General features: G+C 38.8%; 1 protein-coding gene across 3 annotated transcripts in view; it reads right to left on the bottom strand.

Annotated features, from left to right (window-relative positions):
* Positions 1-1325: 1325 nt before the first annotated feature.
* The window catches only part of LOC119071538 (focal adhesion kinase 1), a 58641-nt gene continuing 39643 nt past the window's right edge, over positions 1326-20323 (bottom strand). For all 3 annotated transcript variants that reach the window (XM_037176425.1, XM_037176424.1, XM_037176423.1), the window contains exons 2-18: positions 15778-16037; positions 15527-15708; positions 15203-15454; positions 14860-15131; positions 14713-14795; positions 14228-14647; positions 14033-14170; positions 13637-13972; positions 13435-13567; positions 12881-13013; positions 12372-12718; positions 12179-12309; positions 11966-12114; positions 3660-3758; positions 3121-3593; positions 2947-3057; positions 1326-2880 (exon numbers count right to left, since the gene is read on the bottom strand). In XM_037176425.1, coding sequence (XP_037032320.1) covers positions 2211-2880; positions 2947-3057; positions 3121-3593; positions 3660-3758; positions 11966-12114; positions 12179-12309; positions 12372-12718; positions 12881-13013; positions 13435-13567; positions 13637-13972; positions 14033-14170; positions 14228-14647; positions 14713-14795; positions 14860-15131; positions 15203-15454; positions 15527-15708; positions 15778-15838 — 3990 coding nt within the window. In that variant the 5' untranslated portion in view covers positions 15839-16037 and the 3' untranslated portion in view covers positions 1326-2210. The remainder of the gene's footprint in view (positions 2881-2946; positions 3058-3120; positions 3594-3659; positions 3759-11965; positions 12115-12178; positions 12310-12371; positions 12719-12880; positions 13014-13434; positions 13568-13636; positions 13973-14032; positions 14171-14227; positions 14648-14712; positions 14796-14859; positions 15132-15202; positions 15455-15526; positions 15709-15777; positions 16038-20323) is intronic.

Raw genomic sequence — 20323 nt, 5'->3', positions numbered from 1 at the left:
TAAGGCCGCTACTCGGCGCTAAGTGCTTTTTGCACATAAATTGAGTAATCTCAACCGATTTTGCTAGTTTTTGTTTCATTTGAGAGGTAATTGAATACCCAATGGAAAGTTGGCAAAAAATTTTGGGTTTCTAAAATAATATCGTAAATTGTTGGTTTTATTTGAGAGGTACTTCGTACGGGCTTTCGTAATTGCGCTATGCGCAATTTTAAAAATGAACACTTTCAGTAAATTTGACCATGCCCAACTTGACTTGCATTTTGGTAACAGACGCATTAGAGGGTTGTAGACGTATTAGGGTTGCGGGCGTATTACGGCTACGGACGTAATAAGGTTACGGACGAAATAGGATTACGGGTCGTACGGGGCTAAGTCGCAGCAAACGCTCCGACTGTTCTGATGCCTTGTTTGGTGCAAAATTGTTGGGAATACGACGAAAGTAAAGCCTAATGTGCATCCGCCTTTACCGTCTGCTTCGAATTCCATCAATTACACGCGGTATCGTAATCCTATGAGCCCCTTTGTACTTCGTACGGGGCTAAAAACATTTCATTATAATGACCGATCAACTGGGCTGAATTACCGAAATTTTGCGAAATTGAACGAATTTTATGAAATTTTGATAAGCTTCTCGAAATTCAAATTTCATAAATTTCGCCAATTGGCACTTGAGGTGCAAGCTGGCAACAGCTTCTAGCAAACATCGCACTCAAACACAAATTTCGTATGCGTTTTTCAGTGCTGGATCAGATTGGGATCACTATTAGTTCGATAACTATGCCCTTTTTTGGGTCAATTCGAACTATCAGTGATTTTAAATTGGTTGAGAGCACTGAAAAAAATCAAACGTAATTTGTGCACAGCCCCCAATGACATAATAGTAAAATAGTTATTTTCCTAACGTATGCTAAAATGCTTTTTTAGCGAATGAGAGGTTTTCAGCTCGAGTCGGAGGCGAGTACTGGAATCGAATTCGCTAAAAAAGTTTTTTAGCATACGTTAGGAACAACGTTTTTCCTAAATGACGTGGGAAATGAGCGACGAAGTCGCGATATTTCAACACTAGTTAGGAAAATAAATATTTTGTCATTGACAGCCCCTTGTACCATGCGGTGGTGAGATTGCTAGTATTGATGAAATTTATGGTACATACACTTCCATTTTACTCCAGTCGTACATTAATAATAACTTGGCCTTGAGTTTAATTTCGGTTAAAAGCTGTAAATGCAAAAAATCAGTCAAATCGTTCCCGTTTATTACAGATTTATGTGTCGGTTTTTTTACAATAAATGTTTGGTGGTTTTCAATTTTGCTGTTTTTTTTTCTTTTAGTTTATTTCGTTATCAAAATCTACATTATTATGAAACTGATGCAGTATGTGTATTGGAGCACGTACAGCAATTATTCGTCAACATCGACAAGGCTAACCATATCGTAGACATGGGTAGAGGAGACAGATATGGATAGTGAACTTTGACAGTTGTCATTCAACGAAAAAACAATTGCTGTGCGCGCCCTCTGGGTACTGGTATAATAGTTGACTCATTTGATTTTCTCGTTTTAAATTTTTTATTTTTTTTTACACTTTTTGCCATTTATGTAGGCCGGAATAGAAACAAAAAAAAATCAAATTTTAAAAGCACAACTACTGTAACTGGAACTGACGTTTATTTTAGGTGTACGAATTGGTTAAGATATTTTTCAAATTTTTCATTTTTCCTTTTTAATTCTAAATTTTTCCTTTTTTTTACATATGAAACAAACATTCTGTCAAATGCATTCTGTACTTTGCTTATCATATGTAAATCAATTGCATGACGGTTTACAGTGAAATCATTTCTTTCTTGTCGAAAACGTTCACTTTCTGAAGAAATTTTCTTTTCTTCGATCTGTCAATTCAACGATCATATTCGGTAAATTAACCGGTCAGTTCTAATACAAACGATAAATCCGGTCTGGTTTCCATCGAAAACAAAAAAAAAAAACTTTCGACTCCCAACAATATTGCCTAATCGGTAACACAGAATAGCAAAAGATCCGCACTTCAATGTTCCACTCCAATCAAATGACCTGTCCACACTTCAGAATTAAACATACTTATTTACGTTCATAACTAACCGTCTGAGAGAAACAAACAATGAAAGAGAACATTTTACAGACTAACCTATCACTCAATCAACTGAACCGTACGTAGACGCTTACCAGTTATTCTATTCCAGTTTACCGGAACTTTTGACTTTCTGAAAAACATTTTCTTGTACAACAGAACACGACACCGGTTCTGGTAGCAGACTAGAATTACCACCCATTGTATTCGAATACAGATCGTCTTCAACGATTTTCAGCGTATCCTCCATTCCAACATGATCGGTTTTCGCACAGCCCACAATGCGAGCGTTCATTTTCAACTTTTGCTGTAAATTTGACGGTTTCGCTGCTACCGGTGGTTTCGGTGCAGCCTTCGCATCCATTTCCAAACTTTTCATCTGTTGATTAATCACACAGTCATTGTCGTAGATGCCGCCCGATTGTTGGTTGGCATACAGATCGTTCGACTGTTGTTCGTACGATTGCGTCAACGAAGTGGGTGGTGAACTGTGCTGTAGAGGTAGTTGATGTTGCATTTGTGACATATTTTCGTAGGTTTGACGAGTCATTATCTGGTAGCTGTCGTCACTTTGGGGCGATGATATTGAGACTTGTTGTTGCTGCTGTTGTTGGGACGAGATGTCGAACTGAAATCGAGGAACTGAATCCGGTTGAAGTGGTGTCGTTGATTGTGGTTTGAATAGTTCGGGAAAGCGGACACGAAGTGAATCGATGACATCTAAAAGATTTTTCGCATCCATAGCCAACACGTGAGCAGCTGACAGCATATTTCTGTGGGGGAAAGATTAGCGTGATGTTAGGATACGTTTTCGGTTCAGGATGTTTCAGTTCAATTACTTCCTGTACTCAACATCTAAGGTGGTTTCACTGTACTGCTGAGCTAATCGCATCGTTGACACCAACTCGAACATATCTTTCGACAAAACTTTGTGCGCCATTTCGACTTCCCTGTTGAGAACAATACTCAAAAATTGTGTCTATGGACGCCGGTAAAACCATGAAGGAACTTACTTGTGCGCTTGCAATGGAAAAATGGCTGATAGCTCATCGACAGACGCCAACAAAGCCCTCAGTTCAAATCCAACATTCTTCACCAAATCCAAGTAGTCTTGTGCCACAGCTTTCTCAACTCCCTGACTCAGCGCCATGATAGCTTTGACCACATTCGTTGTAGCCGAATAAACGAAATCGTTCGTTCTGTCGAGTGGTTTGGTCGGTGCCAGTTTCTCGTCAGACGATGCAGATGTTGTCGACCGTTCAAGCGAAGCATTGGTTGATGATCGTAAAGTGCCCTGATTGGAGCCGGGTGTATGTGGCCGTGAATCGAATGTTGGCTGTGTTGGTGTCGGTGGACACTCGCCAAGACTTTGCGGACCCGATATGGAGTTTTGTGGTGAGAATCGTGGACTTTGCGAAAAATTGCCGGATAGATGTCCGTTTTCGGAATCGGTGGCGCCAGTTGTAATGAAACTGAGTCGATTTTTCTGGAAATGAATGGAAATGTTCAGGATGTTGAGTCGCAGAAGGAAAACTTCGCAAAACCAACTCACCAAATTGTTTTCTTCTTGTTGCAACCATCGAGAGTCAACTTCACTTTCCATTTGCTGTTTACGAAGCTTGGCTTCCAAATGGATTTGCTTGTCAAGGCTCTGCAATCAGAAATTATTTGTCATTATTTAGCTCGCGGAATGGGCTCAGTTTTAAACGATTTTTTGGGTTGATTCTATTTACAACATGTCTAGTCTAGTCTCTAGAAAAACATCGAACTACCAACAACGAAAAAAATATTTATAGAAAATAAACAACAGAAAAACATCAATGTACAAAATGTATGTCTAGGAATGGCAGGGTGTCAGATCATAAGATTTTGTTGTTAGCGAAATTATATATGGAGCTCATGCTAAAAACAATGCGTTGCAGGTCTGACTAACTCGACTAAATTGAACTGAACGATGGTGTATTTGCTCAGTTAGATATCGTTTTGGGTCTGTGGAATACTCACTATGCTTATAGTTCTAGAACTTGACAGTTCTTCTGACGTTTGAGAAAAATAACTTAATTTTTCGAGGAAAATTCATGATTTTTGTGGGGTGTAATGAGCTGGACGTATTTTTAGAAAGCGTTATTCGCACACAAGTGCGAATAGAATCAGCATCGATAAATTTTGTATCAAAGCCAACGACATTAGATATTTAAACAAATGAAGTTATAGATTGGTTCCGAGTTTTCTACAGGGATCATTCGTATATTATGTAACGCTTTTTCAGTGCTCTCATCGCAATTAAATCTTTATTAACTTCAAAACTGCGCAGTTTGTAACGTTACCTAGCATTTAGCGTGGTATATTTCCACTTCGCAGAGTTCGTATTTTTGGAGTTATTCAAGATTGAATTATGTGATGACAGCATTGAATTAGAGTTGCATAATTTATGAATGATCCCACTGAACGTTTGAGAGAAGAAACACTATTATTGTAGATGTTATTCGCATGAATTATCAATTCGGAGGAGCTGGTCCCACTATTCACACCCGAATAGCAATCATAGTCTCAATATTAGCATTGTCTCCTGAAAACACTTCTTAAAGCCGAGACCTTGGTCGACACTCTCTTAGAGACACGATTGCTTTCGGCCACGATCCAATATAGATGTCATAAAAGAAAACCATTTGCACAAAGCTTTCAACTGCAGACGTTTCTTTTTGAAACGGTATAGTGACACAGATTGCTAAGGTGTTTATCAAATTTGCGTGTTTGTAACGGTATATTTCTAATATGAAAGCTGTTGATATCGTTAATCAAATAATTTCTCTTCAGCGCAGTAATAGTGGGTTACACTGGATGCTTCGAAAGTAATGCATTACGTGAAGTAATAATTTTGTTATACTCGCAAATTCACTCGTGTGTTCTTGAACATCAAGCTTCGATAACTCTCTTTTCGACAAATATATACACCCAAAAAAAATGAAATTTTGGATGTACATTAAAATCGCCCAATTTCTACGAGTAACCCGTAGAAAGTACGTTTTGGATGTACAATTTACGGATGAGTAAACCATGGGTCTTATCGTGTTTTTGGGGGTTTTATCCGTATGTTGATGTACACTTTATTCGTACATTGTTGTACATTTAATCCGTACTTATCATGTGACAGTTCGACTGTCACAGTTGCAATTGTGAATTCTATATTTCAACCAATTTGACCTCATTCCGCTCCTCAGATATCTTTTTTGCAATTATTTTCTTAGACAACAATAATTTTTATTTGTGGAATTAAAAAAAATTAAATGAAAATGTTAAAAAAAAATCTGATGCGGGTTTGATTCGAAATTACGGAGAGGGCAGCCACATCAAGAATTCCTAACTTTGATCTGATGAGGCCGATCAAGGTGATTGATAAATGTAAGGTTGCTCGTAAAATTTGCAGCTAGTTTGTCTACCATTCCCACTTAGGTTAAAATGTGACTCAGGCTTGAAGCACAACAGACGTAGGAAGTAGAAAAAACTATTTGCTGATGGCGGAAGACTGTCATTTGGCAGGTGATGTTAATGGCTGACAAGATGTTATGAATTTTGTCGTGTCAGTTTTTAACATGAACGTCATTTTTTAAAAGATTTTGCCAACTTCGATTTGAAATTATACTTTTTGGATATATAAGTCGGGAAATATTTTAAAACGAAATAAAACTTTTACAAAATCGTCGAATCTGAAACTAAAAAAGCACCACTGTGCCAATCAATTATTTACTTTACTTTTTAACCGTTAATTAGAAGCCGGTCGAAATTCACGTTGATTATCTCAACGGTCTGTTAGCTCAGCAGGAAAGTCTTAGTCTGACGTGTGAGAGGAACCCGGTTCAAATCCAGCTAAACTTGTTTTTTTTTTATTATTTATGCTTGTGATCCTTTTTCCAAACTAAAAAACAGATGATATGATATGATTGTATCATTACCAATCGTTAATTAACTTTGATCTATTTTTAAATTGACAAATAAACGTCAAAGTCTGTATGACACTTACTGTACGTTTTAAATGTACATGGTGTACGGATGAGTAAACCATTGGTCTTATCGTGTTTTTGGGCGATTAAAACGTAGAACTTTTTTTTGGGTGTAGTTTGTGTATCCAAGCCAAAGGCGAGGTTTACATCTACACTTGTCGAAAAGACAGTTACCGAGGCTTGTTGCGAGCATCACAGAATTGTTACCGAATTAATGAATTACACAGCAGCATCCAATGCATTCTGGTTTGCTGTCTGTCCCATGATAAAGTTGATTTCCACGTAGGAAAATGAACCGAAAATACTCCAAATGTAATGGATGATTTTGGCAGTGGCAGATTGGTATGTAATGGTTAACTTTCGCTTGGGACAGGTAGTAAAATCATTTCTTTTCTGCAAGCGTTTCATCGACAGTAGATGATAAAGATGAAAAAGAGAAGTACCGAACTTGAACCGTAGGACGTATAAGTTTTTAGCCCCGTACGAAGTACAAAGGGGCTCATAGAATTACGATGTGTAATTGATGGAATTCGAAGCAGACGGTAAGGGCAAAGCGTTTGACTATGTTCATAGATAACGAATCCGCAATAAAAATTTTGTCTGTCCGTCCGTCTGTCCTTCACGTTGATATCTTGAGTAAATCAAATCCGATTTCAATTTTTTTTTTCACTAAAGATAGTTGAAATGGTGAGGCTAAGTTCGAAGATGGGCATGTTCGGGTCGGCCCTTCGTGAGTTAGGGCCACCTAAGTAATTTAAGGTCTTTTGCCAAAATAAACAATGAAAATGTAAATGACATGTCAAATGATAGGTATTGTCAGTACCAATCCAGGAAAAAAAGTTTTTTTTAAATCGGGTGAGTGGACCGTGAGTTAGGGCCTTAGAAGTGAAAGGCTACTCGGCCCTATGGGTATTTTGCATATAGCTCGAGTAAATTTCATTCGTTTTTCCAAATTTTTATTTCTTTTAAAAAGTAATCGAAGGCCGAATAGAATGTTGTTGACAAAAAAATTTGGGTCCTTGGATTAAGGCCGCTACTAGGGCCCTATGTGTATTTTACATGTAACTCGAATAAATTTCGTTCGTTTTTCGTAATTTTTGTTTCATTTGAAAGGTGAAAGGTAACCACACAATAGAATGCTTTTTTTTAAACTAGGCCCCACCTTTTGGGCGGGTCAGGTCCCTTGACTGACAATTTTTTCAATATATTTTTGATCAATTTCATTGTTGAACTTCCGAAGCATCACTGATACAAATGTCTACATTTAATATATCGATTACTCTATACATGACAACAAAATTTGACAGAAAAAGTTCTTCAAATAAACCTTCGAAGACCGAATGATCCTTGAGTTCTCATTTTTCTTATAAATTTGCAGCAAGATTTTCAATCAACCCAAAATCGTAAATAAAATGCGACTCGTGTGAACTTCCCACTCGTATGAGCAATCTATTATTCTGTTTGATTGCCATTTTGTCAAATTTAATCAGAGCGAAGTTTTAATTTTCGAACAAGTTCCATCCAAAATGAACTGGCCGTTAATGATTACGGGATAAAGGCCGTAATATGTGATCTGTCATTGATTATTTACATCGCGATGAATCAGTCATGTAAATTCAACGTACCGAGTGGTATACACGTTAAATTAATTTATTTTTATTTTTTTCGTTTCTTCACTTTTGTCGATTTTTTTCGTCTATTCAGAAAACGACAAAAAGGAAGAATTGACAAAACTTAAAAAGACAAGTTACATTTCGTAGAAGGATGAATTCCCTTGGAACGAACAAAACGCCTTCTTGTTACGTTTTGTAAAAGGATGAATTCACTGTGAACGAACAGAACGCTTTGCATTGCATTTCGTAGAAGGATGAATTCCCCAGGAACGAACAAAACTACTTCTCGTTACGTTTTGTAAAAGGATGAATTCCCTAGGAAGGGACTTCTCATTACATTTCGTTGAAGGATGAATTCGCTAGGAACGAACCGCCTTTGCTTTGTATTTCCAAAATCGACAAAGTGTGAACGAAAGACATTTTTTTTTTACTTTTTACTGATTTACTGAAGAGGTGCCAGCGACATGTACCACATTTCTATTGGTATTTTATTATTTTTTATCGGTAAAATTGAATTTTTCTAACGGTCGAACATAATATCCCATAAAATAATTACGACTCGTGAGAATTACGGCCCTCGCTTCGCTCTGGCCGCAAACTTCACACTCGTATGGGAGTTGTAACATGTTTTGTTTGATTGTTGGAATAATGAATTTAAAAAAAATAGAATGACTTATTTTATATTGCCTACAAAGAATGATGGCTACATTGAACGTTTTTCAGAAAATTTCCTACACTTTTCAATCATAGTGTGCTCATTGGCATTTTTCTGCCGTAAGACATTGAGTAAAAAACATCTTTCTTTTGTAGTAGACGCATTAAATTTGTTAGTCAATAATCAAATTTGATAGTCAACTATCGAGTTGATAGTCAATTATCAAATTTGATAGTCAACTATCAAGTTGTTAGTCAACTATCAAATTTGATAGTCAACTATCGAGTTGATAGTCAACTATCAAATTTGATAGTCAACTATCGAGTTGATATTCAACTATCAAATTTGATAGTCAACTATCAATTTTGATAGTCAACTATCAATTTTGATAGTCAACTATCAATTTTGATAGTCAACTATCAATTTTGATAGTCAACTATCAATTTTGATAGTCAACTATTAATTTTGATAGTCAACTATCAAATTTGATAGTCAACTATCAAGTTGTTAGCAGTTCACTAACAAGAGATGTTTACTGGTTAGAGGCTAGGCATGTAGTGACGAAATTTTTCTTCCTACTTGTGTCATGCACATTATCGAAAACATACTTATACGATTTACACACACAACGCAACAAAATCAAATTTCATCAAAGTAATCTTTTTCGATTGAGTCTATAATCAACAGTGTAAAATCCTGTTTTTCTGGGATAGCTTCCAGATCCTTCGTCCCACATAGCCCATCTTCGAACTTAGCCTCGGTATTTTACTTCCACACATTTAAAAAAAAGATTTATCCAAATTGCTTGAGAATTACTCAAGTTATCGTGCCTTCAACGATTTTTTGTCACCCACATTAAACGTTTTTCATACCATTTCATACATTTTCAATCACAGTAAACTTTTTTGTCACCCACATATTTCGGTATTTTCTGGTGTAAGACCCTGACTTTCAGTCAAGGGAATTTAGGTATTTGTACTCAATAAACTAAAATTTTAGAGCAACTCGAAACTTTTGTTACATTTGAAAGGAACGTCGTACGAGGCTTCGTAATTGCGCTATGCGTAATTTCTAAGTTGTACACATTTCATAATAATTTTACTTTAACTACACTAACAGGCGCAATAGGCTTACGCTCAAAGTAGGGTGACAGACTAGGCCTGTTCATTTTAGAGAAATAGTCTCAAATTCATCTGGCATGGTGTCTATCTGGTCCGGAAGGCTAAAATATTGGACCCGTATTTTTTTTAGAATTTTAAAAAATAGTTTAGATCTGGGGAGCGAAGCATTTGTTCAAATGTACGAAAGCGTTGGTTAGAAGAGAGGAGAATGATGGTGTATATCTTTTTTACTCTTCTAACCAACGCATTCGTACATATGAACAAATGCTTCGCTCCCCAGATCTAAACTATTTTTTAAAATTCTAAAAAAAATACGGGTCCAATATTTTAGCCTTCCGGACCAGATAGACACCATGCCAGATGAATTTGAGACTATTTCTCAAAAATGAACAGGCCTAGTGACAGACGCACTAGGGTCACGTACGCAATAGATATACGGGTTCGCAGCAAACGCTCCGACTGTTCTGATGGCTCGTTTGTTTGACGAAACGTTGATGTTATCGGTCTACTGTACACTCGATATTTACTTTGTGTAAAATGTATTGTTTACAGTCAGAGGCAGTTAAATTTCAGCATGAAATTTCAGCTGTTTTTCACGTGATCCACACAAACAATCAAATACGTCTTTTACGGTTTTACGTGCGTGTAGTAGCTTCAACCGTATGAACATGGACAAGTACAAACAGTTTTGATTGTATGTGTGGATCAGCTGGAAAACAACTGACGCGAATTCATGCTGAAACTTCGCTGCCACTGAGGCAGAGGCTCTGACTGTAGGTGCACCAAATAAATCGAATATTTACGAATTTCTACGAATCGTAAACGCTTGCGAACACTTTTCGTGTAACTAAAAAATGACAGCCGCATGCAAAACTATTCACTCAGAAAAGGTAAGTTGGCAACCTAGTAAACTTGTCTACGGCATCCGTGCGCTGCTATACGAATCTAACACACAAAGTTACGAAAAAATGAAAATGAAAATCGTGAAACTAAAAGTTAATTCAAAAAAATAAAAAAAATAAAAAATTGAAAAAGAAGACATCGCACAGGCTCAACAAAACGTTTGTAAATGGGCAAACCTGAACTGAAGCACTTGATTGAGTTAATGAATGAGGATTTGTTTGTACATTGATGGGTTGTTGATGTTGCTGATTCATTTGTAATTTTACAGATGAGCCCTGACTGAACGATGATTGATTTTGAGCCGTCGGCGGTAAGCTACGAAGAGCATTTTGTTGTTGTTGTGGCTGATGTTGACTGCCTCCCTGCCAAATGCGTGACGGATGCATTTGGGTGTAAATTTGCGACGCATACATTTGTTGCGGAGACAGTGGATAGTGGTGATAGTTTTGCGATTGGGGCATTTGATTCGGCTGGGATGGGATTTGGGATGGGGCGATGGGCAATTGCTGGCTAGAGGAAATGCCAGACGGATTCATTCCCTTCGACATGGATTTACTTAACGCAATGCTGGCACAGCTTTTAACATTAGCACCGCCAAAGTCGTAGATCTCTTCTTGAAAAGGTTCGGCGTCAGGAGGTTTCATTTGATTACGATAGCCGGTCATACTAAATTGTTGATTACGCTCTAGACTACCTGCCCTATTAGCGGTCAACATTGCTTGTTGATTCCGCTCCAAACTACCGCCACGATAACTGCGATTTTTCATGAGATCGTATGTACTGGCAATCGATTGATTTCGTTCGAGACTACCGCCACGTTGGCCCGGACTCTGCATTTGTTGATTGCGCTCGAGACTGTTCGCTCTGCAACCATACTGTGGTGGTTGTTGAACGAGTGACACATTGTTTCGCTCGAAACTGGCCGAACGAGAATTGAGAGAATAGGTTTCCGGACCGGCACTCAGCTGACGAGTCAGGGAATTGGAACGAACCGCTTTCTGGGCATTTTGAATTCGTTCCAACGAGCTCATACGACTAACGTATCCGAGAGCCGAACTGCGTTCAAGGCTACGAGACTTTTGACCGTCAGACTGTTGCGGCGGTAGACTGCTGGACGCGTTCTGATGGAAGAAATTCATGTTTGACGGCACGAACTGTTGATTTTGGAGAGACGAAGAGTAAATGAAATTGTTGTTCAGTTGTTGATTCTGGGGCATACTTTGGAAATGCTGTGCCGACGTACCGATATTTTGTGCCTGCGCATTCACATCAAAATGGTACGCATAGTGCATCGTCGGATCGTGATTCTGAGAAGCGACAAACTCGCAAGGAGTTGCGTTAATTGCTTGTTGAACGGAAGTAGGATCAGCAGAGGCTGGGATAGAAGTATTGGAAGGAGAGTCATTCGCAACTTTCGCTTTTTCACTGGCAATGGGATCTAACTTAAGAAGCTCGGCTGCTGGTAATATAACCGTTCTAAGTGGCAACTCTTTTTCAACATTCGACGGTTCCGATTTGTCGGCTAATGTGTTCAGATCAACGTCTACAGCTAATGTGTTAAATACCGAGGCAGGCGTTGTGTATGCTGACGGATTCAACGTTCTGGTATCGTTCTCCCGCATTAGCTGAGCCAAAACGGCAGGATTTTGAGCAATGATATAAGTCTGCGGTGCACCTTGATCAGCAACTCCCAGTGACAGTAACGATGACGAATCTACGAATGGAACAAATTAACGGATGGAACGAAAGACATTCGAATGTGCAATTCAGATGATTACCAGCATGGGGAACTCTTGAAGGTTTTGGTGGCGGCATATCATCACCGGCACCCCAACTCATTGCGGCAACTCGACGATTTTCTCGTCGCATTGTGTCATTGTCGCTGGATCGTTCCTCTTGTAAGATTTCACTAAAAATGAAACAAAAGTCAAGTCAGCCTCTGCTTCGATTACATGAACGGCAATCAATTACTAGAGCGTCTCTTTAACATTTTTGAAATTGGGTCGTTTGTGCGGCTCATACGACCAGCATTGTGACATCAACGAATACAGCCGTGGCGGACAGTTATTCGGCAACGGTAACCGTTCTCCGTTTTCCAGTTTTCCGATCACGTCACTGTTCTTGATGCCTTGGAACGGCTTGACGCCTTCCATTAAAATCTCCCAGACACACACACCAAACATCCACACATCACTGGCCGTGGTGAATCGTCGGAAATTGATCGACTCCGGAGCCATCCATTTTATCGGCAACATTCCCTTGCTGGAATGATAGTACGACTGATCTTCGACCCAACGAGATAGACCGAAATCGGCCAGCTGGAACGGGAAATTAGTTTGGAAAATGTTAAATTACTCCGGTCGAGTGTTGCCATCGTAGTAGCGTTAGACATTTAAATGTTCAACAAATATTGGTGATTCGACTGGACATCAAAATTGTACGTAAAATTGATCGGGAACGGGAATACAAAAATCGTTTACCTTGATACAAGTCTGTGAACTGACGAGAACGTTTCGTGCTGCAATATCTCTGTGAACGAATTTCTTTGACTCCAAATAGCTGAGCGCTGTAGACAATTGATACCCATACAGTAGTAACGTTCCAAGCTTTAGTCTGCAAATAGCAAAACAGAAACCATCACAACCCCGAAATGAAAGTGCTTTATCCGACGAAATATAAACATGAGCACCGAGACAACCCGTATCCGAAAGTAATTCCTGCTTGGTCCATGAAGAAAAATTTCCGCGATGCAACGGTTGAATTCGATCAAATAGAACCACCGTCACCGTACCCAATAAACCGACGAAAGCCTGGAGTCACACTGCCTGTGGCAGGTGGAGTAAAACCGTTTAAAATAATGCTACGAGAGGATTGCCCTGACATACGCAAGGAAGTGGTAAAAAATTTAAAAGAAGTCGAGCCCGTCGTGACCAGAGCTAAAGGTAAAAAGGGTCAGAAAGCCAAGAAAAAGTGAAGTTACCCGTCCCGGAATTAAAGAATAAAAATTCAAAATTTAGAGCCTGTCTCCGCTTACTTGTTAGCGTGTGTCCGTAGATACGCTCGTAGTTCACCGAATCTGGCCAATTCCATTACAATCCAAATCGGCGACGAACTACAAATGCCAATCAATCGAATGATGTGCGGATGCTCGAACTTTTGCATTATGTCTACGAAAAATTGAGAGAGAGGGAAAATTTAGTTCCGTTTCCCGTAGAACCCCTCACCGCCACACTCACAAGCTTCCTCCAGGAATTTTTCCGATGTAGTCATATCGGCGTCAGCCTTGCAAGTCTTCACAGCCACATGAATCGTTCCAAACTTTCCGTCATTGTTGTTATCGCCATTCGTTGCACCTTCCTCTTCCAGACTAGAATCATCTCGTTGCTGAAATTGCTGTTGTGCCGACGATTTTTGCTTCACTTTACATGTGCCGATGTGCACGTCGCCGAACTGGCCGATGCCAATGATTTCGTTGAGCGTGATTTGGGTGCGGTCCAGTTCGTAGTTACGAGCTGCCGGTGTTGAGTAATCACCCTCTTCTTCACCCAGACCGATCTCAGCATAATCTTCGCCTAAATGATTCGACACAGACGGTTACAGATGGAATTCGGGACGGAATGGAAGGAACTTACTGAGAGTAGGCGGTGGCAACGCATTGTCATTGGTCGATTCCTTTGGCAGTTCCGATGAAAATGTTGTTGTTGGATCTTCTTTCTGTTTGGGCTTCTCCAACGAATTTGTAGCGCTGTTGGTCGGTGTTGGATGGGTTGCTAGAATTTGACAACAAAATTGCAGTTCACAGCTGCTGTTCATCAATCAAAACTTACAACTTCGTTCCCACAAACTGAAATCGGTGTTGTTGAACAGCCGGCAATAACCGTCCACCAAATCGGCAATACTCTCTGCAGTCTTTACTCCATTACAAGTAATCGCTAAGTCTTCCACATTGTTTTTCACTTTGATCTTCAACTGGGTCTTGATTTCGTTGCACAAGCACGTTGTCTGATTCCGTTTGTCCGACGATTTCTTACTCAATATCGGACTATTCGAAGCACTGCCATTTTTGGTTGCCTTCAGCTGGGACGATCCATTGCTGTCGGCGTTACTTGCCGGTTGACTGTCTTTCGATACTGGCAGCACTGTGGTCGTTATTCGTTCTATGTTCTGAAAATCGGTTACACGTGTTGGTTTCGCCTGCGGATGCGTCACATACGACACACCAATGTGAGGCCCAATGACTAGATCAACTGGAAGGGACAATAAATAGAATCAAATGGAATGGACAGCAGTCGTTGTTTGTCTGTATACTGACCTGGTATATTCCATCCGGAACCGAGCGTCACTATGAACTGTTCCTGATCGAATATGTACTGGGATTTTAACAGGTCGAAGAACCTAGGAACCGTAACAAAGTTTGTCAATTCCGGTGGTGTATTGAACGAGCCGATAGAGGACTTACTTCAACATGTACTCCATTTCCGTGTAGTTGTAAACCTTTTTGTAACCGGCCTGCACCAGTTTCTTTAAGTTCTTCTGTTTTATCGTATCTATCACAGGTTTTGGCATGAAATTACTAAATCCTATCTCCTTCTCAATGTAGTCGACGTGGTGTTTCTTATCCGAAGTTTCCTTAGTGTCTTTATAGTAATGTCTTATTCCTAAACAGCACATTTGAATGGCAATGTCCTGTTCGATGGTCGCCGTATTGGACTGAAGGTAGTCTTGCTTCACCTGTTCCAATACATGCCATCAGAATTAGAGACGATTCAGTTGTGAATGAATTAAATGACACCGCACTTTACCTGATCAAAGTAGAAATGGCAGGTGGTTCGGTCCTTTTCGTAGAGTTCCTTCAAACTTTTGGGAATATATCGAACTCGTAACTCGGCCTTCCACACACTATTCGCATGACCGCTACCACCACTATTGTTTTTGTGACTTTGTTTCTTCGCTGAACTTCTGTCGGCGTTGGGACAGTCAGTGTTCGAGCATGATGGGTTCGATATATGTGCCATAACTTGTGACATTGATGTATCCGGCGGCATCCATAATATCTGAGAGAGAGAGAGGCGGAAAAAACACATTTACATCAAAATTATTAGAAAGGTTGTGCCATTCGACTGTACCTCTTTGGTTAACATATGTCTTAAACGTAAAGCATAACTTTGAGGATTTGTCTTCTGTCCTGGTGCCATTGAGTTTACTATCAAATTGATAATTTGCCGGACATCTGACGCCTCATCGAATCGTAACATTCGAAATCCATGGTTCGGTAGATGTACGTGCAAAGTTTGTGTTTCTGATTGAGCTATACAGCGGAGAACAGATTCGGTCAGTTGGTTGTCGAACGCCCGAACGCGCCGAACAATAAACTTACAATTATTCCTTGACGGACTAAAATGCGGGGAATGTCCCCGCGTGATATTCAAATCTGCCATTTTGTTGTTTTGTTTCAGTTTGCCGTTGTTGTCGGTGCCGACGAGACCACTTCGAAAATCGGCCGCTCCAACACTGGAAGTTCTCCAATGAATGCCCGTTTCAGTACTGTTATTGCATGAGAATCGAGCCGGAGTGTGAGAACTACGACTCCCGACAGGGTGCTCGTTCACTCCACCACCGTTGCATGATCCATCATAGCTGCAATGGATTAAAAATACAAAAATCTTAATGGATTGTTGCTTGCCATGGCAGATAATAAGTGATTATGTTGTCAGTCTCTATGCACCGGATAGATGTGCAACTTAAAAACCCATTTTAGTTTTGAATGTTTTCGTCTCTAACACCCATCATATGCATAGTCAGCTTGATATATTTTGTCGTCCAACGACAAAGCTTGACGACTTTATCCGACTTATTTAAATGATTTGTGCGATATGAAGACAAAATGTTTTGCTTTATGTGACTGCATAAATTGTTGTCAATAAATTTTGTTGTGCAACTCTTTGTTTGTCTTATATCATACAACTGAAAGATATACTGTGAACGGATTGAAGATAACAATTTTCTGAATAACTTGATAAATGCTACAGATATATGTAACAAAGGTGACTTCATGTTTGACACAGCCCAAAAATATGACTAAACGAGTGGAGACAATGTAAATATATCGGCTCTTACATGCACAAGGAAGTGAAAATCAGAACCCATCACCAGTCATAAAATCATGTGCTAAAACAACGCACTTCAAGCATAAGTGGTACTCTAAGTAGGGGCCTGAAACTTGGCAGTGTATCACACAATGTAAAACACTGTAGGTTCTCTAGTACTTTATTTGACAGCTGTCAACTGACACACCAAATTAAAGTATGGTTTCCACTTGCAAAAACATGTACTCTGTTTTGCCTCCGTTTAGCTTAACCGCGTCTCATTTGTATTGTTTAAAGTGTAAACGGAGAGAAAACGGAATGTTTTTTTCGTCAGGGGAAATCAAGACTACGTCTTTAAAGTACCTCTTCGCTATTTCATTTGTTATCTTCAGAGGAGACATAAATGAATGGTAAGCTCTTGCTATTTTGAAGTTATACATCAAAATTGTCCTGGTAATGAAGTGAAGGACTTTACATGCATAGTTTGATAATACCTTTAGAAAGTAAGAACTACGATTAGTCTCTGATGGTAAATACAATCTTATCAGAGAGAGTATAAGAGTATAGTTCCTATAAAGATTCGGACCTAGTTTTCGGTCCCTGAATATCCCAAAACAATATCGGAAAAATAGTCATTTACGTCAGAAGGACAAGCCGAAAGTACTCTTCAGAGTTATTTAGTTTTGTATACTTGCTAAGAGACCCGGTTCTCTTAGCAAGCATACAAAGAGATGTTTTGTGAGTACGAAGTTATCGGGTTAAGCGCTTGTAATTGCAGAGTTTGTTAATTTAAAAAAAAACACAATTTTCGATTTATCAGAGTTTCAAATGTAAACTCAATAAAGTAATTCCCAGTGATATTTCGGCGCAAAATTTGAATTCGCTAAGGCATTTTCAAATTTTCCGCTAAAATATCGTAGACTGAAAACAGGGGCGCCGACTTGTGTTTTGGTTGTTGGGTGCGAGATCTCTGTACAGTGATTTTCACGATAGCGAATCTAGCAACTTAATTTAATATCAAGAGAAAGTGCAAGACCTGGTTCTCAGTGATTTGTAAATCTAACAGAGAAATATGTATTCTCCCATCGTAGTAATAATATAGTCGAGAAAGCTAAGAACAAACTATAACAAAAGGGCGCATGAGTGCGTACAGAGGTTTTCCTTTAAGAAATTGCCTATCTAAACAGAACCAAAAACTCAAGTTTTCCAGCAGAACGTCATAAAATAAGGCTACATTCGTCGAAATAGATAGGGTTCGCCAAAAAACTAAAATGAAGTGATCGTATTGCAATCAAGATTGAGTCAATAATGTCTAAGTCGTACTTGTAGAACATACTTCTTCATGAAAATATTACGGAATAACTACATTCACTTACTTTTGTTCAAGCCTTCTTTTGACAATCTAGCTCCATTTTACATAATATTTTGGTGGAAAATTTGAGTTGAAATTTCCGGTTTTTCATCTCTATTCTGGACATGTATATCGACATTAGAGAAAAATTGCTCGTATGCATGTTTTCCATTTTTTATGCAACTGTCGTCTAATGGTCGGAGTGGTTCAGGTAAAGTAAAACTTGAATCGGAATCTCATTTACCTGATCTTAACGCCACCCTGTGTTTCCGGTTAAAGAAAATGAAAATGACCTGAAAAAATCAGGTTGGCTCGAAAGTAGTTTCAGGTTGACTTCCATTTTGACAACAAGTCAAAAAGTTAACATTTCAGGTTTCAGCTTATACTTACAAGTCGTACCCAATCCAAGTCGCCCTCGCCCTGACCAAAAGTCCTGACATACTATTTCTTTTTCATCACACGAACTACGAAAATTGTAATTTTCGGTTCCCAAACGGGAAGCGAAAGTAAAAAAATGCAAGTTATGTATCGAAATCGGTTAATACATAATGCGAAAGTCTATGTATATAATGCGAAAGTCGATGTACATAATGCGAAAGTCAAATCTTGTCAAGGTGTTTACTTTGATCAATATTGAAAAAACCGTGCGCCAGTGCTCTGATTAATGTTAGCATACAAAGTTGATGACGAATAATTCAAAGGATATTGTTGTTGTTTTTACGTCTGATTGTTGTGATGGTTGATAATGTTAATATTTTCTTATACCAGGGGGCTGCCGCCCCCTGGACCCCCGCAAATGTCAACATATTTTGGTTTAATTCATCATACGATAACGCATTTCTTCGAGTTTATGTGCCTCAATTACAATTTTCGTAGTTCTCGTGATAAAAAGTTATGTGGATCACACGGGACGACGTAAAGAAATTCAACCTGTGCGATTGCGGCCCTTGCCTTCGGCGCGGGCAGCAACTCTCGCACACGGTTGAATTTCTTTACTTTCGTCCCTTGTGATCCAAATAACTATTTCATGCTTGCTATGGGAACCGAAAGTAAAAATGTCAATTTTGAGGGGCGAAAGTAAACATTTTTCTACTTTCGGTTCCCATAGCAAGCATGAAAAACTCAATACGTCACATGGAAAAGTACTTTCGGGCCTTTGTCCTTGTGACGTAAATGACTATTTCTACAAAAGTATTCTTCATAGCCTTTGTCATATTCCTCGTATGATTTTATTTTTAAACATATCGTCTGTAATATGGATGACTATTTCTGCACATTTCTTCTCGGTTCTACATTAGGAAAGTGCTGAAGTGGAACACCAAGCTAAGACAAAACTAATACAAAAACTACAATTCCAGACAACTCACACAGAAACGTTATTATTATTGCTTGCGAAGGTCCGAAAAATGTCTGAAGGCTTTTTTTGTTTCAATTCAGAAACAGTGGCAATAATGTTAGTTTATTTAATTAAGAAAAATATCAAATATCTGTTGGGTGCTACGCACCCAACGAATCTTGGTGTCGGGTGCTTGAGCACCTAACGCCACCTAGAAGTCGGCGCCCCTGACTGAAAACACTTCTTCTTCATCTTCTTCTTCTTCTTACCTTAATTAACTGGAAATATCGATGACTTTTAAAACTCTGACAAATCTAAAATATGTTCCAAACTAAAAAAAACTTTCCAACTCGAGCCTTCTATTCTTCATTACCATTTAAGATGCTTCAAATAGAAACTTATTTTCCAGCTGTTCCGTACAAACAACTGGATTATGAGAATCACTTTAATAATGTGATGACTGCAAACAAAGAATATTTTACATTCAAATGCAGGCGAACATTTCTTTACTGCACAATAGGTTTCATATAATTCTTGTATTGTTTTCCAGTGACTCATGAGTGAACTGAAGTAGTGTAACAACAGTTCCCATCGAAAAGAAGACTATTCAACGCACTTGATAAGAGTCTAAATTAAAACACTTTAACCTACTTCTATCACAAGTATCATTCACATCTTTGACGGAAAATATACGGAAAATATACGGAAAATGTTTCTATATTTCTAATTAGTTCAAGCATAATGTCAAGCACAATTAGCATTCATTACACTTTTGATCTAGAAAAAAAAATGGGAAAAGAGAAACAGAAAATAGCTATTTTGCATACTAGTTAGTAAATGGGGTTCGGCAACAACCCAATTTACTAACGTGTCAGCAACATTATTTTCTTGCAAAAACCCATCGTCAGCCACAACCTTAGAGTAATTGTGCCCATCATGAAACTGATGGTGGGACCACACTTCGTCGTACAAATTTCCTCTCTAGGTATAATTACTCTTAGACATGAAGCACCTACTACAATGCCAATAGAATTCGTGCGTAAATATTAGATTTGCGCACCTGTTAGAGCAGAACAACATCTAAACTTTCTGTTTCGAGAAGTGACAGTTTTCACATTGACATTTGAAAAATTTCGTCATAACTATAGGT

The sequence above is a fragment of the Bradysia coprophila genome, assembly GCF_014529535.1.
Source record: "Bradysia coprophila strain Holo2 chromosome IV unlocalized genomic scaffold, BU_Bcop_v1 contig_5, whole genome shotgun sequence".
NCBI lineage: Eukaryota > Metazoa > Arthropoda > Insecta > Diptera > Sciaridae > Bradysia > Bradysia coprophila.
This window is presented reverse-complemented; position numbering and strand designations above follow the sequence as displayed.